The 20,826-nt window shown below is 41.3% G+C and overlaps 1 protein-coding gene across 1 annotated transcript; it reads left to right on the top strand.

The window, feature by feature from the left end:
* The first annotated feature begins 35 nt into the window (after positions 1-35).
* Positions 36-18,337, top strand: MRPL43 (mitochondrial ribosomal protein L43). The gene is made up of 3 exons (XM_030204777.1): positions 36-229; positions 2,864-2,970; positions 18,077-18,337. Exons 1-3 carry the CDS (start codon positions 99-101, stop codon positions 18,307-18,309), a joined length of 471 nt encoding a protein of 156 aa, XP_030060637.1. The 5' UTR covers positions 36-98; the 3' UTR covers positions 18,310-18,337.
* The last annotated feature ends 2,489 nt before the right edge of the window (positions 18,338-20,826 follow it).

The raw sequence follows: 20,826 nt of genomic DNA, 5'->3' as shown, positions 1-20,826 counted from the left end.
CCCGCACCACTGGGGGGAAGGCGGGTCAAAAGCTATTTCCGGCGGCGTGGCGTCTGTCATGGCGACGTCCCTTTGAGTTTGTGCTTGTCGTTGGCGCAATGACTTCGCGCGGCAGCCCGAGTCGCTTCGTGCAGAGTGTCTTGCAGAACGGCGTGGGTAGATACGTCTGCCAGCTCAAACGCCTAACCTTCATTTTCAGCAAGGACGCGCAGCCCTCGCGTGGAGTCAGGTGAGCCCAGACGACTTCCTGGCTTTCTCCATAAGTACATAAGTACATAAGTAGTGCCATACTGGGAAAGACCAAAGGTCCATCTAGCCCAGCATCCTGTCACCGACAGTGGCCAATCCAGGTCAAGGGCACCTGGCACGCTCCCCAAACGTAAAAACATTCCAGACAAGTTATACCTAAAAATGCGGAATTTTTCCAAGTCCATTTAATAGCGGTCTATGGACTTGTCCTTTAGGAATCTATCTAACCCCTTTTTAAACTCCGTCAAGCTAACCACCCGTACCACGTTCTCCGGCAACGAATTCCAGAGTCTAATTACACGTTGGGTGAAGAAAAATTTTCTCCGATTCGTTTTAAATTTACCACACTGTAGCTTCAACTCATGCCCTCTAGTCCTATTATTTTTGGATAGCGTGAACAGTCGCTTCACATCCACCCGATCCATTCCACTCATTATTTTATACACTTCTATCATATCTCCCCTCAGCCGTCTCTTCTCCAAGCTGAAAAGCCCTAGCCTTCTCAGCCTCTCTTCATAGGAAAGTCGTCCCATCCCCACTATCATTTTCGTCGCCCTTCGCTGTACCTTTTCCAATTCTACTATATCTTTTTTGAGATACGGAGACCAGTTCTTAATTCGGTCCTAGAACGTATCCAGGCGGTCACGTGTTTTCACGTTAACTACTATGAATAGGCACGTGAAAACCTTAACCAGACTGAGGAATGAGCCCCTGTTCAAGTTGGGTTGTTTGTTGTTGTTTTTTTAATCGTGTAAAAAATAAAATCGTATTATGCATCGCTTCACAATTTTTAGCGTTTGTTCATTGTGTTCTAGGAAGTTGAACATGACTTTTTTGTTGTTGGGGTCTTTTTTTTTTTTTTTTAATCCATGGTTAAGTTGGGTAACTGAAAACAGTGAGCCCCTGGTAGGGAGTGACTGGGAGGAAGCCCAGCCCTGGGAGTGTTTATGAATAAAATGCAGAAAGAAAGTGCCCATGTTGGGGTGAATGATAGATTTGACAGAATTTGGGAGTGAATAAAAGTAGTTGCATGTGAGTGCATATGGGGTTTTTTGGTTGCCTGCAGATGTCTTTTCACAGTCTGAAAATGCCCTGCCAATAGATCAGGAGGAGAGAGGGGAGGCCTGTTGGAATGAGTGTAACCTTGGGGGTGGGTGCTACTACACAGAGTGGCAACTGGAGAACTACAAATGCTACAGGTGGGCAGAAAAAGGGTCCCAGTCTGGGAGCAGAGAGATTGGAGCCCGGGGGGAGCTGAGGTCCTGGGTAGATTGAGAGAGGGATCACCGCTGGGGAAGGGTCTGAGCCCGCTGGAGAAATTTGAGAGTGGAGAAAACAGACTTTGGGATTTAGCACTGCCTCCCAGGATAGGAGTACTGGTCTCTGTAAATAGTCCTGACATATCCCTGTAAATATACCTGTGAAGTAAGTAGTATAGGTGTTCCCCACAGAACAACAAAAGCTGACATAAGAGTTAGAGAATGACATGGCCATAGCACAGAAACTGAATTAATTCATTGCTTCTGTCTTTACGGAAGAAGATGTAAGAGATCTGCCTGTACTGGAAATGGATGATGTGGAGGTATTGAAAGAAATCTTGGTGAACCTGAAAGAAGTACTGAGACAAATTAAAGAGTAGTAAATCACCTGGACCGGATGGCATACATCCAAGGGTACTCAAAGAACTCAAGCATGAAATTGCTGATCTGCTGTTATTTCCCACTCAGATAAAAAAAAATCAAAAACACCCTGCTAGTATGTTCAGGGAAGACATCCCTATATCTTTTAGATGGAGGAAAAAGAGCCTCAGTGCCGAACTAGGAAAACGTTCCAAAGAACTGTGTACTGCGCACTTCTTTCAATCGGCTATGTTCAATCATCGGCTTACAAAAAACCTCCGAGACTATTAAATTGTGAGGAATTTTTCTTTTCTACGTTGTTTATATTGTATTTTTTTAAACTTTTTTTTACTCTATTTTCTTATTACTTTGTTTTCCTAACAACCTGAATACCACTGGCAGGTGTGGTTTAACATCTTATATATGTCTAACATTCCAATTGCATGGAGAGACTGAGAGAGACTTATTTCTGGCCCCTCCCAACGGGGAGCCCGTTTCACATCCGCTTCTTCAGGGGAAGTCCTGGAACAGTCTCGTGCTCTGTAAAACAGCAAATACGTGATCAAACCCATGCAAAAAAAAGTACTCGGATATGATTACAATTGAATCCATTTATCGGTAGCAGTGCTCTCGTTACTTAAAGCTCCTCAGGAATCTAAAGAAACAAAATGACACCCAATTTATCAAAAATCCCAGTATGGCTATTCTTATGTTCTTTTGTATTAGTCCTGTAACACATGTTAATAATTAATTATGGTCCTTAACCAGCAAAATTACTTTTAAAAATTGCTGTCCCTGTGACTAATCTTTAAAGTATAAAACTGATTAGATGTGTGGTTAGATAGACAAAATCCCTGGATAATAAAACCCAGATCTAACATACATAATGTAAGAACCTTTGCTTATTTGGGTTTTCAGCTTTTCTTTGGCATGACATTTTAATATTGTACTTTTTTTTTAATCTTTACAATGTTTAACTTTCATTTTACTTTCAGAGACTTTATAGAAGAAAAGGTGGTTGATTTTGCCAAACAGAATCCTAGTGTTGTACTGTATGTAACACCACAGAGATCCAGAGTTCCAAAACTGATAGCAGAATATCGTAAGTACATACTAAAGGCAATCTTATGGTTCTTTTCAAGCTGATTTTTTTGAGCATGAACATAACCAAAATATGACTACAAATCCCAGGTGTCAGGTCACCTAGAAATTATATGCTGGTGCCTGGAATTTTGTGTCCTTGTGCAGTTTTTTGTTCCTACATCACCACCATCATACGGGTCTTTGAAGTTTCAAGTTTGAGGACTTTCCATCGAAGCGGCTTATATTCTAATAAAGGATAGTAACAATTTGTGCTTGAGATAGACAAGTAATGAGAGAAGGGGTTAGAACTACAATAAAAAGAGGGAATGGGTATACACAAGTTCACGTCATGTGCTGCAGGAACTCGGATGCTGGTCGCATGGTTCAAATCTCTCACCATCTCAAGTCTTGCAAGATTTAGAACCACATATGCAGCATCTGAGTTCATGCAGCATGTGATACAAACTTCAGCTGAGTCATGCTGCAAAGGAAAGCCCAGTTGGCATTGGCAAAGCAGGAGGGCATTAGGACCGAGGCAGAATGCTGCTGGGCATCTTAAGACCAGGGAGCACTGGACATGCTGCTGCCAAATAGGAAGAAAATGCAGGACCACTGAGCTGCTCTAGGGCTCAGATTCTTTGCCATATTTCTGCCCCCTCTTTTAGCATAGACTTCCTGTTCATTAGTAACACGCTGAAGAAAGGACTGGGAACGTGACAGGACCTTGAACCCTGCAGTGGCTCAAAGGCCCCACATTTTATTTATTACTTTGCTAAAGATTGGGCCGTGTGGATCCTTATAGCTGACTAGTGAGGCAAAGCAAAGTAATGTGATGGACTGCTATAGAAATATTCTTTGGTTTGGGGCTTTGGGAATTGGGTCAGCAAAGGGGAGGGAGGGAGTATTTTTCAAAAAGCAGTGAGAAAGAGAAAAAGGAGGACAGAAAAAATAAATTAGAGAAAGAGAGAATAGATTAGAAGGAGAAATTTTAAAAAATCTAAAGCATAAAAGGAGTGAAACGGGGGAAAAATAAACTGGAAAAAATGGAAAAGCAAAAAAAAAAATCACAAAGCAGATGTATGAAAAAAGAAAAGTAGATATATACCACATTGGAAGATGAGCACGTGAAAGATTCCTTAATTTATTTATTTATTTATTGCATTTGTATCCCACATTTTCCCACCTTTTTGCGGGCTCAGTGTGGCATACAGTACATTATGATTGGTGGAAATACAATATGTTACAATTCAGGTTATGGATTACATTGAGGAATTAAACGTGGCAAAATCAAAATCAATAAGGAATAAATCAATTGAAAAGAACATTGGGACATTGGAAGGGAACAACAGGAAATTAAGGGCGTTTTCTGTGAGTAGAGGTGTGAGTGTGGTGAGATTAGGGGTTGAGGGTTATAAGTGGATATGTTGATGTATTAATGAGCAGTGAGTGTGAGCTTTAGGTGTTTTGGTTCTTTCCGTAGATTTTATCAAAAAGATGTGTCTTCAATGACTTACGGAAGTTGGTTTGTTCATAGATCGTTTTCAAGTTCCGCGGCAGTTCATTCCAGAACTGCGTGCTCATGTAATGTTGAATATTTTTCCTTTGTGAAGGACCGTGGGGTCCTTCCTGCGAAATGTTTTGGCACAGTTTGCCAGTCAACATAGCATTGTGAAGTTTGCTGAGTAAGCTTGGGAAGCACTTATGTAAGGCGGTTGTATGACTACTTTTAGGGGTTCACTTTGCTTTTTACCCCTATTAGTTTTTTTACCCCTGACGCAGCCTGAGGGCGAAACGTGGCCACGTCGGGTAACTTGTAACAAACCACTTCTTCTGTTACCCTCCTGTTCTATTTTTTTGTCTTTTTTGAATAACTGGGATCTTCTTACGCCAAAGATTCGTTGGTGTAAATGGTCATGCCTAAATGTAGTCACAGTGCCTTTAAGTGCCCTTTACAGGCTAGCACTAGTGATATCTTTTTAGACACCATTTATACAATTTAGTCCAATTGACTCGTGTGTAAAATTTACATGTTAATTTTTAATTAAATCCAATTAGCACCAATTGCTTAAGAAGCCAATTGGTGCAGACTGGCTCGTTATTCAATTAAATTGCACTTTATAGAATTTGGGGGGTTATAACCACCCTAAAGGAAAACATTAATGTGTACTTAAAATAGTTCCAAATTTTCTGATATCCCGTAACACACACAAAAGCAGCTCATAAACATCTCAGCTTTTTAAAATTATATGCCCTGGTTTTGTGAAGATTCGCAGCTGCAAAAACTCAGTTGTTTTTTTTCCTGTGATGGTGTTACATAATCATAGAAAAGCAGAGTAAAGTATGGTTTAACACATTATCCATCGGTTGGTAAGGCAATAGGATCCATTTTTGGAAAAAAATATTTAATAGGGATTGTTTTGTAAGGCTTAAAACAGTCCTTTGTTAATCTTTACTAGCACTTCGTATTATATAACAGTGTTAACATTATAGGTTTGTTTAATGGGAATTTACAGTTGGATTGACTGTGAAATGGAATCGGTTGGTTCTATTCAGGTTTTATATTTGCAGACCATGGTTATTTGAAAATTAGTACTAGTTCAAACAGGAGAAGGGTTAAAATACAGATTAAGTGTCTGTGACAGGTATAAAGTTCTCACCAGGGTAGATATTGACATGCTCTGGACCTATTGGGGAAACATTCATTTTGCAACAACAAAATTAAATTTTTTTTTTAAATTGTTCCTTCTGTAAATTAATATTCTGGAGGATCCTACCACTCACCACTATAAGGTCTTGTCTTAGTTATTTATTTAACTACTAGTAAAAAAGCCCTGTTTCTGATGCAAATGAAACGGGGGCTTTCAAGGTTTTCTTCTGTGTGCATGTGGGAGTGTCTGTGTCCCTGCCCTCTGCCCTCTCTCCCTTCCCCTGTGCTGTCTGTCCCCTCCCCCCTCGGAGTCGAGTCCTTCAGTGTTAAGTTTCCTGCTGTTCTGTGTTTGTGTTAGAGAGATAGTGAGGGCTTCTGCCCTCTCTCCCCTCCCCCCTCTGAGTAATTCACTGTTACAGAGAGAGCGATTTGGTTTCCTGCTTTGCTGTGTTTTCCTTCACTGTTTGTGTTACAGAGAGAGCGAGGGCGGGGCAGACACTCATGGGAAAACCGGATATCTCTCCCCCTTCACACTTCCGGCTGGAGGCTTCATTTAGAACGTTGGTGGTGCCTTTTATATATAGAGATATATATATATAAGGGGAAAGGAGTGAAAAGCAATAACTCTGGTGTGTCTGGTATCCTAATACAAGAGTGACATTTGTATAGTAAGTGAGATGTGTTATTTAAATGGCATGATATATTGCTTTGATTTGCTGTGAGATCTTAGCTTCTGCAAGAACCAGTTTTTGTTTGCTGTATATGGCACAATACCTCAGCATGGAGCTATCAATGATGGCTTCTGTATTCAGTATGAGATATATTCTTATTGTGTTCTCTTAATATGACTGTGCATAATGGTGTTGTGAATGGTCAGTAAAAGTTCTTGCAAATGCAGCATTGTAGTGTGCCAGTACTGTTGGTCTTGATTTTTTTCTAGTCCTGGGGATCCGTAGTCCTATGGCTGTGGGTGTTAGTAACTTAAAGGTGGTGTAACTTATATTAAGAACAAATGTGAGTATATATAAGAGGGGATTGCTAGAGAATTAGAATTTATGGTGATGAAGGAAAATTGCAGATACACAGAGGGATGCTCGTGTTAGAAAGCATGGTTATATTTAAAAAAAAGAGAGATATCTGTGTAAATTTGCTTGGCATACAGTATAATCTTATACAGCTAGAAACTGGTCTGGGCCAGAATTTGTTTTCTTAGGTGTGAGGTGATGTCTTGACCTCTTCTTATTACCTCTTGCCTGAGTTTCTTATACAACCAGGGGAAGCCCTATCATTGGGTCAAATGAAGCAGGGGTTTCAGGTGGCACCTTTTATGGAGCAGCATCTTGTCACCATCACTGGCTGGCCTGCCTGCTTGCCATATCTCCCTCTGCAGAGCTTTCATCCCTCCTTACATCCCCTTCCTCCCATGCCAGCATCTGTCTGGCATCTCCCCCCTTCCTTCTTGTAGGAATGTACTACCGTCTTCCGGGACAGAATGAACAGACAGATGAAGAAATGTTTACAGAGAATAAGAAAGCTGGCAAATTGTGCAACACTATAATAATGGGTGATTTCAATTACCCCAATATTGACTGGATAAATGTTACATCAGGGAGATAACATTTCTAGATTTAAAAAATGACTGCTTCAAGCAACTGGTCCAGGAACTGACAAGAGGGTGAGCCATTTTTGATCTGGTCCTTGTGGCATGCAGGGCATAGTGTGAGAGGTGGCGGTGTTGGGTCACCTGGGAAACGGGGATCATAACATTACCAAGTTTGACCTACTATCTGGAATAAACCGACAAAGGAAATCTACTGTAGCTGCATTTAATTTTCGAAAGGGTGACTATAATAAAATGAAGAAAATGGTTAAAAAGAAGCTAAAACGATCGGTTGCTATGGTTAGGACACTAAAAGGGGCTTAATCAAATGGGGCACTCAAGTTTTCCAGGGGGCGACCTCGCGAAGGGGCAGGGAAACCCATATTATCGAAACAAGATGGGCAGCCATCTTTCGTTTCGATAATACAGTCGGGGACGCCAAAATCTCAGCATTTAAGTTGACCTTAGAGATGGTCGTTCTTAGATAATGGAAACTGAGGACGCTCATCTCAGAAACGACCAAATCCAATCCATTTGGTCATGGGAGGAGCCAGCATTCGTAGTGCACTGGTCCCCCTCGCATGCCAGGACACCAACCGGGCACCCTAGGGGGCACTGCAGTGGACTTAAAATTGCTCCCAAGTGCATGGCTCCCTTACCTTGGGTGCTGAGCCCCCCAAAACCCACTACCCACAACTGTACAACACTACCATAGCCTTAAGTAGTGAAGGGGGGCACCTAGATGTGGGTACAGTGGGTTTTGAAGGGCTCACATTTACCACCACAAGTGTAACAGGTGTGGGGGCGGGGGGGGGGGGATGGGCCTGGGTCCGCCTGCCTGAAGTGCACTGCAGTACCCACTAAAACTGCTCCAGGGACCTGCATACTGCTGGCAGGGAGCTGGGTATAGAAAGAAAAAAGTGAGGAAAATGGATGAGGATACCAAAAATTGTGTTTATTCGCATAAAAAATCAAAATTAAAAAAATAACAATGGTTATATGAAGTATAAAACGGACCCGACACGGCCGTGTTTCGGCCCTAAGGCCTGCCTCAGGGGTCTTTGCAACCTGAATTGAATTGATGAGAACAGAATAAATGAATAACATTAATACAAATATGGCATAAACTTAAATATAATTAAAAAATTGAAAATGAAGCGACACTAAGTAAATATGAGACATTGATGAATAATATTAAAGATATTAAAAATTGATAATGTATATACGGTATTAAGAGGTAATACATTAAGAATGTTTTTTAAAAAATTTTTAAAAATATAATAAAATAATAAAAATTTTTTTAGTGAATGAAGACACATAAATAGTACTTTAGACTGTATATCAATTTATGAAAATAAATGTTATATGTTTGAAAAATGAATTATTAAATAATCAAATGAATTATTAAATAATATGAACTATAAAACATCGTGGGTAAATATTTGGACAATGCATCAGTTTATAAAAATATATATTTGTCAATTTGTAAGAGTAGACAATGTATTTATAAAGAAGAATGATAATTAAAATTTGTATATGTATATAAGGAGAAAATGTATAATAAATATATATTTTTAATAAATATATATTTTATTTCAAATTTTATGTGTTTTTTATTGAAGTATCATATAAATGTGGTGAATTAATCATGCACTGAAATAATTTATAATAGACTGAATGAACTGTAAATTACCTCAGAAAATGTATATCAAGGTATGTACTCCAAGGCAAATATCTGAGCGGAAAATCTCTAAGATCTGTGTACTAGAAAGTAAGAGTAAATATAAAAGGATCAAATGCTTGTATAAATTAAAACATATGAGATGATACTATGAAAAAATATATATGATGATGACATTTATCAGAAAATGGATGAAGAGATATGGATGTAAGACACAAAAAAGATAAATAAAAAGGCTAAAAAATAAATAAACATTAAGTAATGGATATTGTGAAATGCTATATTGAAAGGCAAAATGTATGTGAACAGAAAATGTTATGTGTTGACATACTAAAAATATAATAAGCTAGTATATGGAGGTTGAACGCACTTACCTCCTCTCTTCTAGAAAAACATATATATAAAATGTGCTGAAAAGCACAAAAAGCGTATGATGCTGCAAAAAACAAAAAGAATTTACACTGCATAAGAAGAACAGAAAGTAATGATGAAACTAAATAATGTAAAACGACGTGATATTATGAGATGATTAAAAACTAAATCTAATGAGCTCTAGAATTTCTATTCTACCGATTTATGAAAAGATTATATATAGAAAATATGTGTATTGGGGACACTAAGATTTCTATTATAAAATTTAGTAAATTAATGCTGTCTAAATCGCATAGATCTATATACAAAACTATCTGGAGTCTATAACAAAAATAGTCTTCTATGAAAATCTTTTAATTGTGTTTATTTGCTGATTGCTAAGATATTAAAAAACTTATCTTTCTGAGTGTCTTTCTACAATTGTATATAGTATGAATACCAGAGAATGCTTACCTTCTCTACAGAGAGATATATGTAATTTTGTAAACTATTGAAAAATAGTAGTTTAATTGGCGTAACTTATATAAGAACGGATAAAGGAAATGGCATTTTACAAAAAATGGGAGAAGGTATGTAAATTTCGATAAGAAGCACAGGTGAACTAATGAAATGAAGTAAAACCACAATTTACTAGATTAAACTAGTTTAGTGGACAATCGGAAGAAAAATAGGGATTAATGATGTATATAAAAAAGAACTGTAGTGATGAGGAAGCTTAAAATTGATTAGTGCATGCATTAAATAAATAGTGAACATTATAAGATCAATGCTGCCTAAATCACATAAATCTCTGTACCGGGCTATCAGGAGTTTTTAACAAAAGAGTCTACTCCGAAAATCTTTTATATATGTTTGTTTGTTGAATGCGAAATGTTGTTGCTTTCGATTATGCCGATTTGGGCGACCCTGTAAATCAGGTGTGGACATTATTCAAAAATACCATCTTGGAAGCCCAGACCAGATGCATTCCATGTATTTGCAAAGGTGGAAAGAAGAGAAAACGACAGCCAACGTGTTTAAAAGGTAAAGTAAAAGAGGCTATTACAGCCAAAAGACTGTCCTTCAAAAATGGAAAAAGGACCCAAATGAAGAAAATAAGAAGCACCGTAAGCACTGGCAAGTCAGATGCAAAGCATTATTAAAGAAGGCTAAAAGAGAATATGAAGAGAAACTTGCCGCAGAGGCAGGAACATCAGAAGCAGAAAGCCTGTGAGAAAATCCGTGGGACAGTTTGATCATGAAGGAACAAAAGGGGCGCTCAGGGAGGACTAAGCCATAGCGGAGAAACTGAAACTTCTATCTTTACGGAAGAAGATGTAAGAGATCTTCCTGTACCAGAAACGGTTTTCAAGGGTGATGATGTGGATCCCTTGTTCTGTATTTGGTGAGGGTTTGCATGTGAGTGAGGTGTGCTGTTTGTTTGCATATAGTTTCTGTGTTGAGATCGGGGTCGTTGTTCTATGAGACTTAGTCTTTGGAAGAAAAGGATCTCAGCCACCCTGATGACATTTATAATACATTTGAAAGTGTCATCTTGTCAAGGTGCCAATATCAATCATTGCTCCATAAAAACTTCCATTTTTATATGAATAATATGTGCAAAAGCTCATCATGCAATCCAGCTTTTACTCATTTCAACACATCATTGTGCTCAGCTCAATAAACATATAAGAGCCCATATAATCAAGAAAACAATTTTTAGCTCAACGAACACTTCTTGTTTAGCCCAATGGGGACCCATTTCGCCAAATTCTGGCAATCTGATACCCAAGTTTTTTTCCAGCCCTGCTACTGACATCACTTTAACAAAAACAAACTAAAAACAAAAAAGAATGATTTATTTCTTTATTTTCAATATTTATATCCCACTTTTGTCTGCATATTAGGTAGAATTAAGTGGGAACTGGGTGAATGCTTTTTCTCGCTCTTTATTTGCATTGCCACATCCCAACAGCTTTAGGGTTTTCAAATGGACAAGGTGAAAAGGGAAGATAGATTGTGCACGCCTCTTACTTTAACACACATTAAAGAGAACAGATTTGTTTTAAAAAAAAAAAAAGCTCCTTGCAGCTGCCCTGTTGTACACCTTGCTTGTGACAGCTGGTTTTAATGACTAGACTTTATTGACAGAAAAGCTTAACAGTGTTAGCATACTGTAAATCATTTCCAAGTACTGCAGCACACAGTTTGAATAGTAGATGGAGTTCTTTATTTACAATTTGGTCAACTATACAGTAGCTATGCAGATCAGAAGCTTTCTGTAATCTGAGCTGAACCTTCCCAGAAAAAGCTTTGTCATCCTTTAACATAGGTTTTCTTACAAAATTAAAGTATTGAACGCCATTAGTTCACTTATGCACTGAAATTAAATCAATAAAACCTTTTTAAAAATTGTACTAAGTACATTTCTTGACTAGCTTTCAGGAACTAAAACTCCCTTTCAGTGTTTTTTCTTGTAAGATGTATGTGTGCATGGCCATGAATTATTTCCCGTGTGGCCAAATATGATCTGCCATTCAGGCTCACCACTTAGGTCCCTCCAGGGGTGGTGGACTGACCCTTCGGGCAACCGGACAGTGCCCGAGGGTCCAGAGGCTCCCCCGCACACCACGGCCCCCCTGAGCCTCAGTAGGCCCTCCCCGGTCCCACCTTGAAGGGCCCTGGTGGTCTAGTTGCCTCTGCAGGGACAGAACAGAATCCCACTCTTTACTGTCCGCTGCTGCTATTCTGCCCGGTGCCGTCGTGAGACTGTCGAGACCTGCAAGACTACTGTGGAAAGTCTTGGCAGCCATTTTGAAAACATGGTGGCACTGGGCAGAGTAGCGTCAGCGAGCAGGAAAGAGTGGGATTCTTTCTTGCCCCTGAAGAATACACCAGGCCCTTCAAGGTAGGAGGGCCCACTGAGGTGCAGGGGTCTGTAGTGTGTGGTGGGGGGCAATGACTTTTATGTCCTGAACTTAGTGGAGTGGTTTACCTCATCTGGTAGTCTTTATGCTGCCATAGAGGAGAAAGATCACCTAAAATGAGAGCATCACTCTGACTACTTCGGGATTGATGGAAATGTACTTAGCTGGATCAAGGGCTTTCTAACCACCAGAACATACCAAGTAAAATCAAACTTAAACATATCTCCCCCTTGGAAAGCGGACTGTGGAGTACCTCAAGGATCACCACTATCACCAACACTTTTCAACATAATGATGATCCCACTGGCCAAGTCCTTATCAAAGCAAGGCCTCAACCCATTCATCTACGCAGACGATGTCACAATATACATTCCCTTCAGACATGATCTAACAGAAATCAACAATGAAATCAAACTCGGTCTGAACACCATAGACTCGTGGGCAAATTCTTTTCAACTGAAACTGAACACTGAAAAAACACACTGCCTCATCCTCTCATCTCAACACGACAAATACAAACCCACAACCTTAGTCACCCCAGACCACACCGTCCCTATCTCAGAAAATACTCGGCATTACAATGGACCGTAACCTCACATTCGAGAGCCAAGTGAACTCTACAACAAAGAAAATGTTCCACTCAATGTGGAAACTTAAATGCGTAAAACCTTTCTTCCCGAGGGAAATACTTTGCAACTTTGTACAATCAATGGTACTAAGCCATATAGACTATTGCAACGGAATTTATGCGGGATGCAAAGAACAACTGACAAAGAAACTTCAGACCGCTCAAAAAACAGCCGCCAGGCTGATATTTCGTAAATCACGATTCGAAAGTGCCAAACCCCTCCGGGCAAAACTGCACTGGCTTCCAATCAAAGAACGTATCGCCTTCAAAATCTGCACCCTGGTCCACAAAATTATCTACGGCCAAGTCCCAGGATATATGACAAACCTCATTCACCTACCAATCAGAAACATATCTGGTTCATCTCGAACGTACCTAAACCTCTACAGTACTACCCAAATTGCAAAGGACTCAAATACAAAGCAACCTACACATCCAGCTTCGCCTATATAAGCACACAATTATGGAACGCACTGCCAAAAGCTGTGAAAACAACCTATGACCACCTAAACTTCAGGAAATCACTGAAAACCTACCTATTCAAAAAGGAATACCCCACCGACCCAACATAGATACCTACACTCGGCAACATAGCAAAACCAAAGCTCATAATGGACACTACATAACCTTCCTCTCATCAAACCACATGTACCTTTATCCGACCACAATATCACCTTGTATTTGTCTCTTTACCAGACTTGGCAAATGCCGATATTTAACCACTCTACCACCCTGTATTTCTCTACCAGACTAGGCGAAAGCCTTTACGGTACTATGTAAGCCACATTGAGCCTGCAAATAGGTGGGAAAATGTGGGATACAAATGCGACAAATAAAAAATAAATATAGCAGGAAGAAATCCTGTAGCCAGGATCTCCTCCAAGAAGTGACATAATATCCTCTCATACCAAGGATGATTCTCCAAAAGGCATATTCCTAGGAGGGAAGGGTCTGGACAGCTGTTGATTTGATCACTTGCCTACATGGTGTAAAGGTGGCAGCTCTCTTGCCTCACCTAGGTAAGATTTAGTCCGTACTGGTGAGAAGCCTGCTGTCTTGGTATATGTGGGTAACAGTGACACAGTAAATGTAGGAAGGAGGTTCTGGAAGCTACGGTAAATTTAAACTCTTAGGTAGAAATTTGAAATTCACAGCAGCTTTCTCAGAAATGCTACTCATTCCAGGCTCATGACCCAAGAAGCAGGCAGAGCTCTGGAGTCCCAGTGCATGAATGAGATGGTGCAAGGAGGAGGGATCTAGATTTGTTAGGAAATGGGTGACATTCTGTGAAGGAGGGGGCCTTTTCCAGAAAGATGGGCTCTCCCACACCAGAATGGAGTCAGGTTGCTGGTATCAACATTTTTTAAAAGGAGATAGAGCAGCTTTTAAACTAGAAACTTGGGGAAGGACATCAGTCACTCAAAGGCGCATGGTTCGGAGCAAGGTATCTATGAAGGATATCGCCAAATTAGGGAGGTTATGGCTTTCCAATAGTGAAGTTGCAATAGAGACCATAGTAGACCAGGAGGGGCATTTTCAGTTTGTCCAAAATCCGAATAGGAAAGAAGGTCATTTTCAAAAGAGTAAAAGTCTCTATTTTTCAAAAATACTATTTTGTGATTTGGATGCTTTGTTTTTTGGTCCATTTTCAAAAATAAAAAAAACCAAATAGGTGCAAAACGTAGAGATTCATGCCATTGGGATGTAGGAAGAGCCAGCATTTTTAGTAGAATGGTCCCACAGACATCCCAGGAGAGCAACGAGGCAGCCTAGAGGGCACTTATGTGCACTTCATAAAAATGCTCCCATTTACACAGCTCACCTTTGCTCCATTATCTTGGCGCCTGGAGCAAAAGATCTGCAGCCGCGCTGAGCAGGAAAGAGGGGTCTCTTTCCTGCTCCAAAGAGGCCACTAGACCACCAGGGCACAACAATAAGGTACACGAGGGGGGAGGTAGGCCAGAACAGGACACCCTGAGGCCAGCCTTCCCGCCCGCCCTTCCATCTGTCCACAAACCAGGACAAATGATCAGGATGGCAAAACCCGCCCGGACTCCCCGCAGTGTCCTCAAAAAGAGTAAAACTGGACATATGGTAACCCTAAATAGGATATTGGGTCTGAAAACAGGTAAGTTTTTTTTTTGCTTTCTGAAAGAGTACATAAAATGGCAATTCTCTAATCCAGTGGTTCCCAAACCTGGTCCTGCAGGCACCCCAGCCAGTCAGGTTTTCAGGATATCCACAATGAATATTCATGAGAGAGATTTCCATGCACAAAGGGATGAGAGGCAGGGGAAGATCTGGAGGATTGGTTAAAGGCCCGCTTGTCAGAACAAAAGGACTATTTGGGTTGGAATCTGGGACTCTGAAATGAAGAATTACCTGGCCTATACCGCTCAGAGTCCTTGAGGCATGGGCAAGTCCAATTTGACCAAAGAGCACCTCGAGGCTTGTCGTCAGGTAAGCACTGTCTTAGTATTCTCAATGGAGAAGGGTAGTTAGTGGAGTTCCCCAGGGGTCTGTGCTGAGACCGCTGCTTTTTAACATATTTATAAATGACCTAAAGATGGGCGTAACTAGTGAGGTAATTAAATTTGCTGATGACACAAAGTTATTCAAAGTTGTTAAATCGCAAGAGGATCGTTAAACATTACAAGAGGACCTTATGGGACTGGGAGACTGGGCGTCTAAATGGCAGATGATTTTTAATGTGAACAAGTGCAAAGTGATGGCTGTGGGAAAGAGGAACTCGAATTATAGCTACGTAATGCAAGGTTCCATGTTAGGAGTCACCGACCAAGAAAGGGATCTAGGTGTCGTCGTTGATGATACGTTGAAATCTTCTGCTCAATGTGCTGTGGTGACTACAAAAGCAAATAGATAGGTATTATTAGGAAAGGAATGGAAAAGAAAAATGAGGACATTATAATGCCTTTGTATCACTCCATGGTGCGACTGCACCTTGAATATTGTCTTCAATTCTGGTCACTGCATCTCAAAAACGATATAGTGGAATTAGAAAAGGTGCAGAGAAGGGCAACAAAAATGATAAAGGGGATGGGACGACTTCCGTATGAGGAAAGGCTAAAGCAGCTAGGGCTCTTTAGCTTGGAGAAAAGACGGCTGAGGGGAGATATGATAGAGGTCTATAAAATAATGAGTGGAGTGGAAAGGATAGACGTGAAGCGTCTACTCTTTCCAAAAATACTAGGACTAGGGGGCATGCAATGAAGCTACAAAGTAGTAAATTTAAAATGAATCAGAGGAAATGTTTCTTCACTCAACGTGTAATTAAACTCTGGAATTCATTGCCAGAGAATATGGTAAAGGTGGTTAGCTTAGCAGGGTTTAAAAAAAAGGTTTGGATGGCTTTCTAAAGGAAGAGATAGCTCCTTGTGACTCTGGGCAAGTCACTTAACCCTCCATTGCCCCATGTAAGCCGCATTGAGCCTGCCATGAAGTGGGAAAGCGCGGGGTACAAATGAAACAAACGAACAAAAAAGTCCATAGACCATTATTAAAATGGACTTGGGGAAAATCCACTGCTTATTTCTGGGATAAGCAGCATAAAATGTTTTGTAGTTTTGGGGGATCTTGCCAGGTATTTGTGACCTAGATTGACCAATGTTGGAAACAGGATGCTGGGCTTGATGGACATTTGGTCTGTCCCAGTATGGCAATACTTATGTACTTATAAGGCAGCCAGGTACATCCCTATCTGTCCATGAATCATCAGGTCACTGCCAGAGTAATTCATTTCTTGCAGTCCCTAGGCTGGGTAGTCAATTTGTCCAAAAACCACCTGATTCCCATCCAAACCTTAGAGTATTTGGGAGTGCACTTCTACACATCACAGGGAAAGGTCTTCTTTCCGACCAGATTTGCAGTTTGTTGTAGTCTCGGAATCCTCAGTTTTGGGGTATCCCTACTCATTCCTTCCACTAGTGGCTCCATGGGCTGCCTTGAGTGCTAGCAGTAGTCTACTACTGCTAAAGGTCGGCCTTCCTTATATGTATTGCTCCTGCCCAGGTTACCCCCACTGGACTATCAGGGATGTAAGGTAAGCACTGGAGGAGGGGGGTTGATCCTGAGGGGAGGGTTCGGGGATGGAGGATCAGCCGCATGTTGGCAGAGACCCACATAAGTTTGAGAGGCCAGCAGCAATGCTGGTTCCCAGACTTGGCCTGGAATTGAATATTCGGATCTGATTAGCCAGCAGTGGTCAGCGTTTAAAAACATGTTGACTGCCACTGGCTTATCTCTATCCTAGAAGTTTAATTCTGTGTACTAAAGTTTTAATCCAGTTGAAGAAATGGCTTTCTAACAGGTCTTCAGTCTAAGTCAGTGAATTCTGACACTGATTTTTCTTTACTTCCTTGCTCAGCTGCTCCTTGGGTCTTTTCAAGTCAACTTTCTTTTTTCTATAGGTTTGATGTTTCTGTTTAGTTAAGTAGTTCATTACTAATGCATATTGTAATGTATACAAAGTATTAACTATGCTTTTTACAAATTCTTAATGTATTGTAATTCACTTCGGTATATTACAGAATTCAGTATATCAAGAAACTAATAAATCTAGTTTAACTGACGTGAGCTATATAATGCACATTAGTAAATAGGTCTCATTGCATAAAATAGGACCTGCAGTAAATGATGCTTGCTAATGCCATACCACACTTCAGTAAATCTAGGCTGAAATATTAATAAAGGGCTCATGTCCAGAAGAGGGTAGTTTAAATTTGAGTTGTAAGCCCCGAAGGAACAGCAGGAAACTGCTAGGCCCTTAACAAAAGTATAATATAGTCCTGAATAAAACTGAAATAGCTACTTTACATTATTTCATTTGCAAGTCTTTTTAAGCAGCAAATGTGTAGTATGACCACAGTGAAATATTGTGATTTTTATGCTTTTTTTATGTATTCGAGATACTGCTTTGATTTGGAGTTCGAGCAGGACTGAAATGTAAACTACTAAAGCTTAATTCAAGTCCAGTATTAAAGGCTGTGAAAGTGCTGTTAATATGAAATCTTGAGGAATTCTTGATTTCAATTAGCCTGATTTTATTTTTTTTAACATTTAAAAAAAAGTGCTGCGTTTTGCATTTAAAGACATTGTTAAATGAAATCTGTCAAGGGAAAAATACCCACTGTCATGGGATATTTATGATTATTTCATAGTTCTTATATTCTGATTGTAGAATCAGAATGTAGTTCATCTGTACAGTCATATGTCAGCCTTGTGCTAATTTAATTGTATTTAATGTTTATTTTATTTTTGCTTTGTTGTTTTAGTGAATGGAAAAGTGAAGGAAGAGGCTATTAACAGCAAAACTTCAGATGAAATTTTGGAACTTGTTCAGAAAATGGTGAATCAGTCTGGCCTTGATATTATCCGTATTCGTAAATCATATCACACAGACAGTCCCAGCATCCAGGGCCAGTGGCACCCATTCATCAACAAGCCATCTTCTCTGACTGTAAAGAGCTTTGAGAAAGTTAATCAAAGGACGGAGGCAAAATCATAAATAAAATAGGAGGAAAAATGTCTTACAACAGTGCCTTGTTTTCTTTCCAGTTAGAAAAGTTGTAAGTAATTTGACGGTTCACATGCCTCTTTTCCCTAGGGATATATTACAGTGTGGCAAGAAGGGGGGGGGGGGGGGGTCACTAGAGTACTAGTGCAATTAACGTACCCTTCGAGGAAGTGCTCAGTCATTCTGTTAAAAATGTAATTTCCTTGTTATTTCACCTTCAAGCATGCTGTAGTCACGCCACTCCTCAAAAAACCATCACTAGACCCTACCTGTCCCTCCAACTACCGCCCCATCTCCCTCCTACCCTTCCTCTCCAAGACACTTGAGCGCGCAGTCCACAGCCGCTGCCTTGATTTTCTCTCCTCTCATGCCATCCTTGATCCGCTTCAATCCGGTTTTCGCCCTCTTCACTCGACAGAAACAGCACTTTCTAAAGTCTGTAATGACCTGTTCCTTGCCAAATCCAGAGGCCACTACTCCATCCTCATCCTCCTGGATCTATCCGCCGCTTTTGACACTGTCAATCATGACTTACTTCTTGCCACACTGTCCTCATTTGGGTTCCAGGGCTCTGTCCTCTCCTGGTTCTCCTCCTATCTCTCCCACCGCACCTTCAAAGTTCACTCTCATGGATCTTCCTCCACCCCCATCCCCTTATCTGTTGGTGTTCCCCAGGGATCGGTCCTTGGACCCCTTCTCTTCTCAATCTACACCTCTTCCCTGGGCTCCCTGATCTCATCTCATGGTTTCCAGTATCATCTCTATGCTGATGACACCCAACTGTATCTCTCCACACCAGACATCACCGCGGAGACCCAGGCAAAGGTATCGGCCTGCTTATCCGACATTGCTGCCTGGATGTCCAACCGCCACCTGAAACTGAACATGTCCAAGACCGAGCTTATCGTCTTTCCACCAAAACCCACTTCTCCTCTTCCTCCACTTTCTATCTCAGTTGATAACACCCTCATCCTCCCCGTCTCATCTGCCCGCAACCTCGGAGTCATCTTTGACTCCTCTCTCTCCTTCTCTGCGCATATCCAGCAGATAGCCAAGACCTGTCGCTTCTTCCTCTTTAACATCAGCAAAATTCGCCCTTTCCTCTCTGAACACACCACCCGAACTCTCGTCCACGCTCTCATTACCTCTCGCCTGGACTACTGCAACTTACTCCTCACCGGCCTCCCACTTAGCCATCTATCCCCCCTTCAGTCTGTTCAGAACTCTGCTGCACGTCTCATATTCCACCAGAACCGATATACTCATATCACCCCTCTCCTCAGGTCACTTCACTGGCTTCCGATCGGATACCGCATTCAATTCAAGCTTCTCCTTCTTACCTACAAATGCACTCAGTCTGCTGCCCCTCACTACCTCTCTACCCTCATTTCCCCTTACGTTCCCGCCCGTAACCTCCGTTCACAGGATAAATCCCTCCTCTCAGTACCCTTCTCCACCACCGCCAACTCCAGGCTCCGCTCATTCTGCCTCGCCTCACCCTATGCTTGGAACAACCTTCCTGAACCCTTACGCCAAGCCCCCTCCCTGCCCGTCTTCAAGTCTTTGCTTAAAGCCCACCTCTTCAATGCTGCGTTCGGCACCTAACCCTTACCGTTCAGTGAATCCAGACTGCCCCAATTTGACTGCCCCTATCGGACCGACCGTTCACTTGTCTATTAGATTGTAAGCTCTTTGAGCAGGGACTGTCTCTCTTTGTTAAATTGTACAGCGCTGCGTAACCCTAGTAGCGCTCTAGAAATGTTAAGTAGTAGTAGTAGTAGTAGTCTGAACAAGTGGGTTGTTCCCCTTTCTGACCAGCAGATGGAGGTAAAGAACTGATTTTTCCAGTGACATCAGTGGTGCATAGGCTGATTGATACACTTGAGAACTCAGAGGGTTTTCTCTACCTCCAACAGATAGTAAGCTTGTTCAGGCTGGAGCAGCAGGTCCCATGCCTAGCTTTCCAGTGCACAGGTTAAGGCGCACACTCTGTTGTTGAACATAATGGCATTGGCTCCTGGAATTCGGTTAAAGACCTTTCTCTAGTAGAAAGTGGAGTTTGATTCCACTGCCCCAAGTCTGCACCTAAGGGTGCTAACTTGGTTGAGGCATCAGGCTCTGTCAATGTGGGGCCTGTGCAGTGATGGCTTTGGGTCCCTATCCCCTGCCCCTCAATCTGCCCCTTCTCACCCCCTGGCAGGGTCCCTGGGGCTACTTGAAGTGCCAGAGAGCATTAAAAAAAATAAATAAAACTCTGCTAGACAGGCTATATTTCCCTGTCTGTCAGAGAAACAAAGCAAATAAAGGAAAATTAAAGAACAGTCCACACCCAGAGGAGCCAGGGGACAGTTGGGAGCACGGTGAGTCCTAGGCCGTGCTTTGTGGGCAGGGCAACAGGCAGTTCAGAGCAGGCCAGCCACATAGTGGGAGCTTCCTGGTGGGGCAGGCAAACACTACATGGTTCTTGAACTGTGCAGTGCACTTCCACCCCCAAGCCAGGCTCAGTTT

The sequence above is a fragment of the Microcaecilia unicolor genome, chromosome 5, assembly GCF_901765095.1.
Source record: "Microcaecilia unicolor chromosome 5, aMicUni1.1, whole genome shotgun sequence".
Lineage (NCBI taxonomy): Eukaryota > Metazoa > Chordata > Amphibia > Gymnophiona > Siphonopidae > Microcaecilia > Microcaecilia unicolor.
The sequence above is the reverse complement of the archived record's forward strand: the minus strand, read 5'-3'. Positions and strand labels throughout refer to the sequence as shown.

Bases quoted from the DNA above. Each gene is read 5' to 3' on its own strand.
- MRPL43 (XM_030204777.1), top strand. From the start codon at position 99: ATGACTTCGCGCGGCAGCCCGAGTCGCTTCGTGCAGAGTGTCTTGCAG. The intron at 230-2,863 runs GTGAGCCCAGAC...TTTTACTTTCAG, and splicing joins CAGCCCTCGCGTGGAGTCAG to AGACTTTATAGAAGAAAAGG. The intron at 2,971-18,076 runs GTAAGTACATAC...TTGTTGTTTTAG, and splicing joins AAAACTGATAGCAGAATATC to TGAATGGAAAAGTGAAGGAA.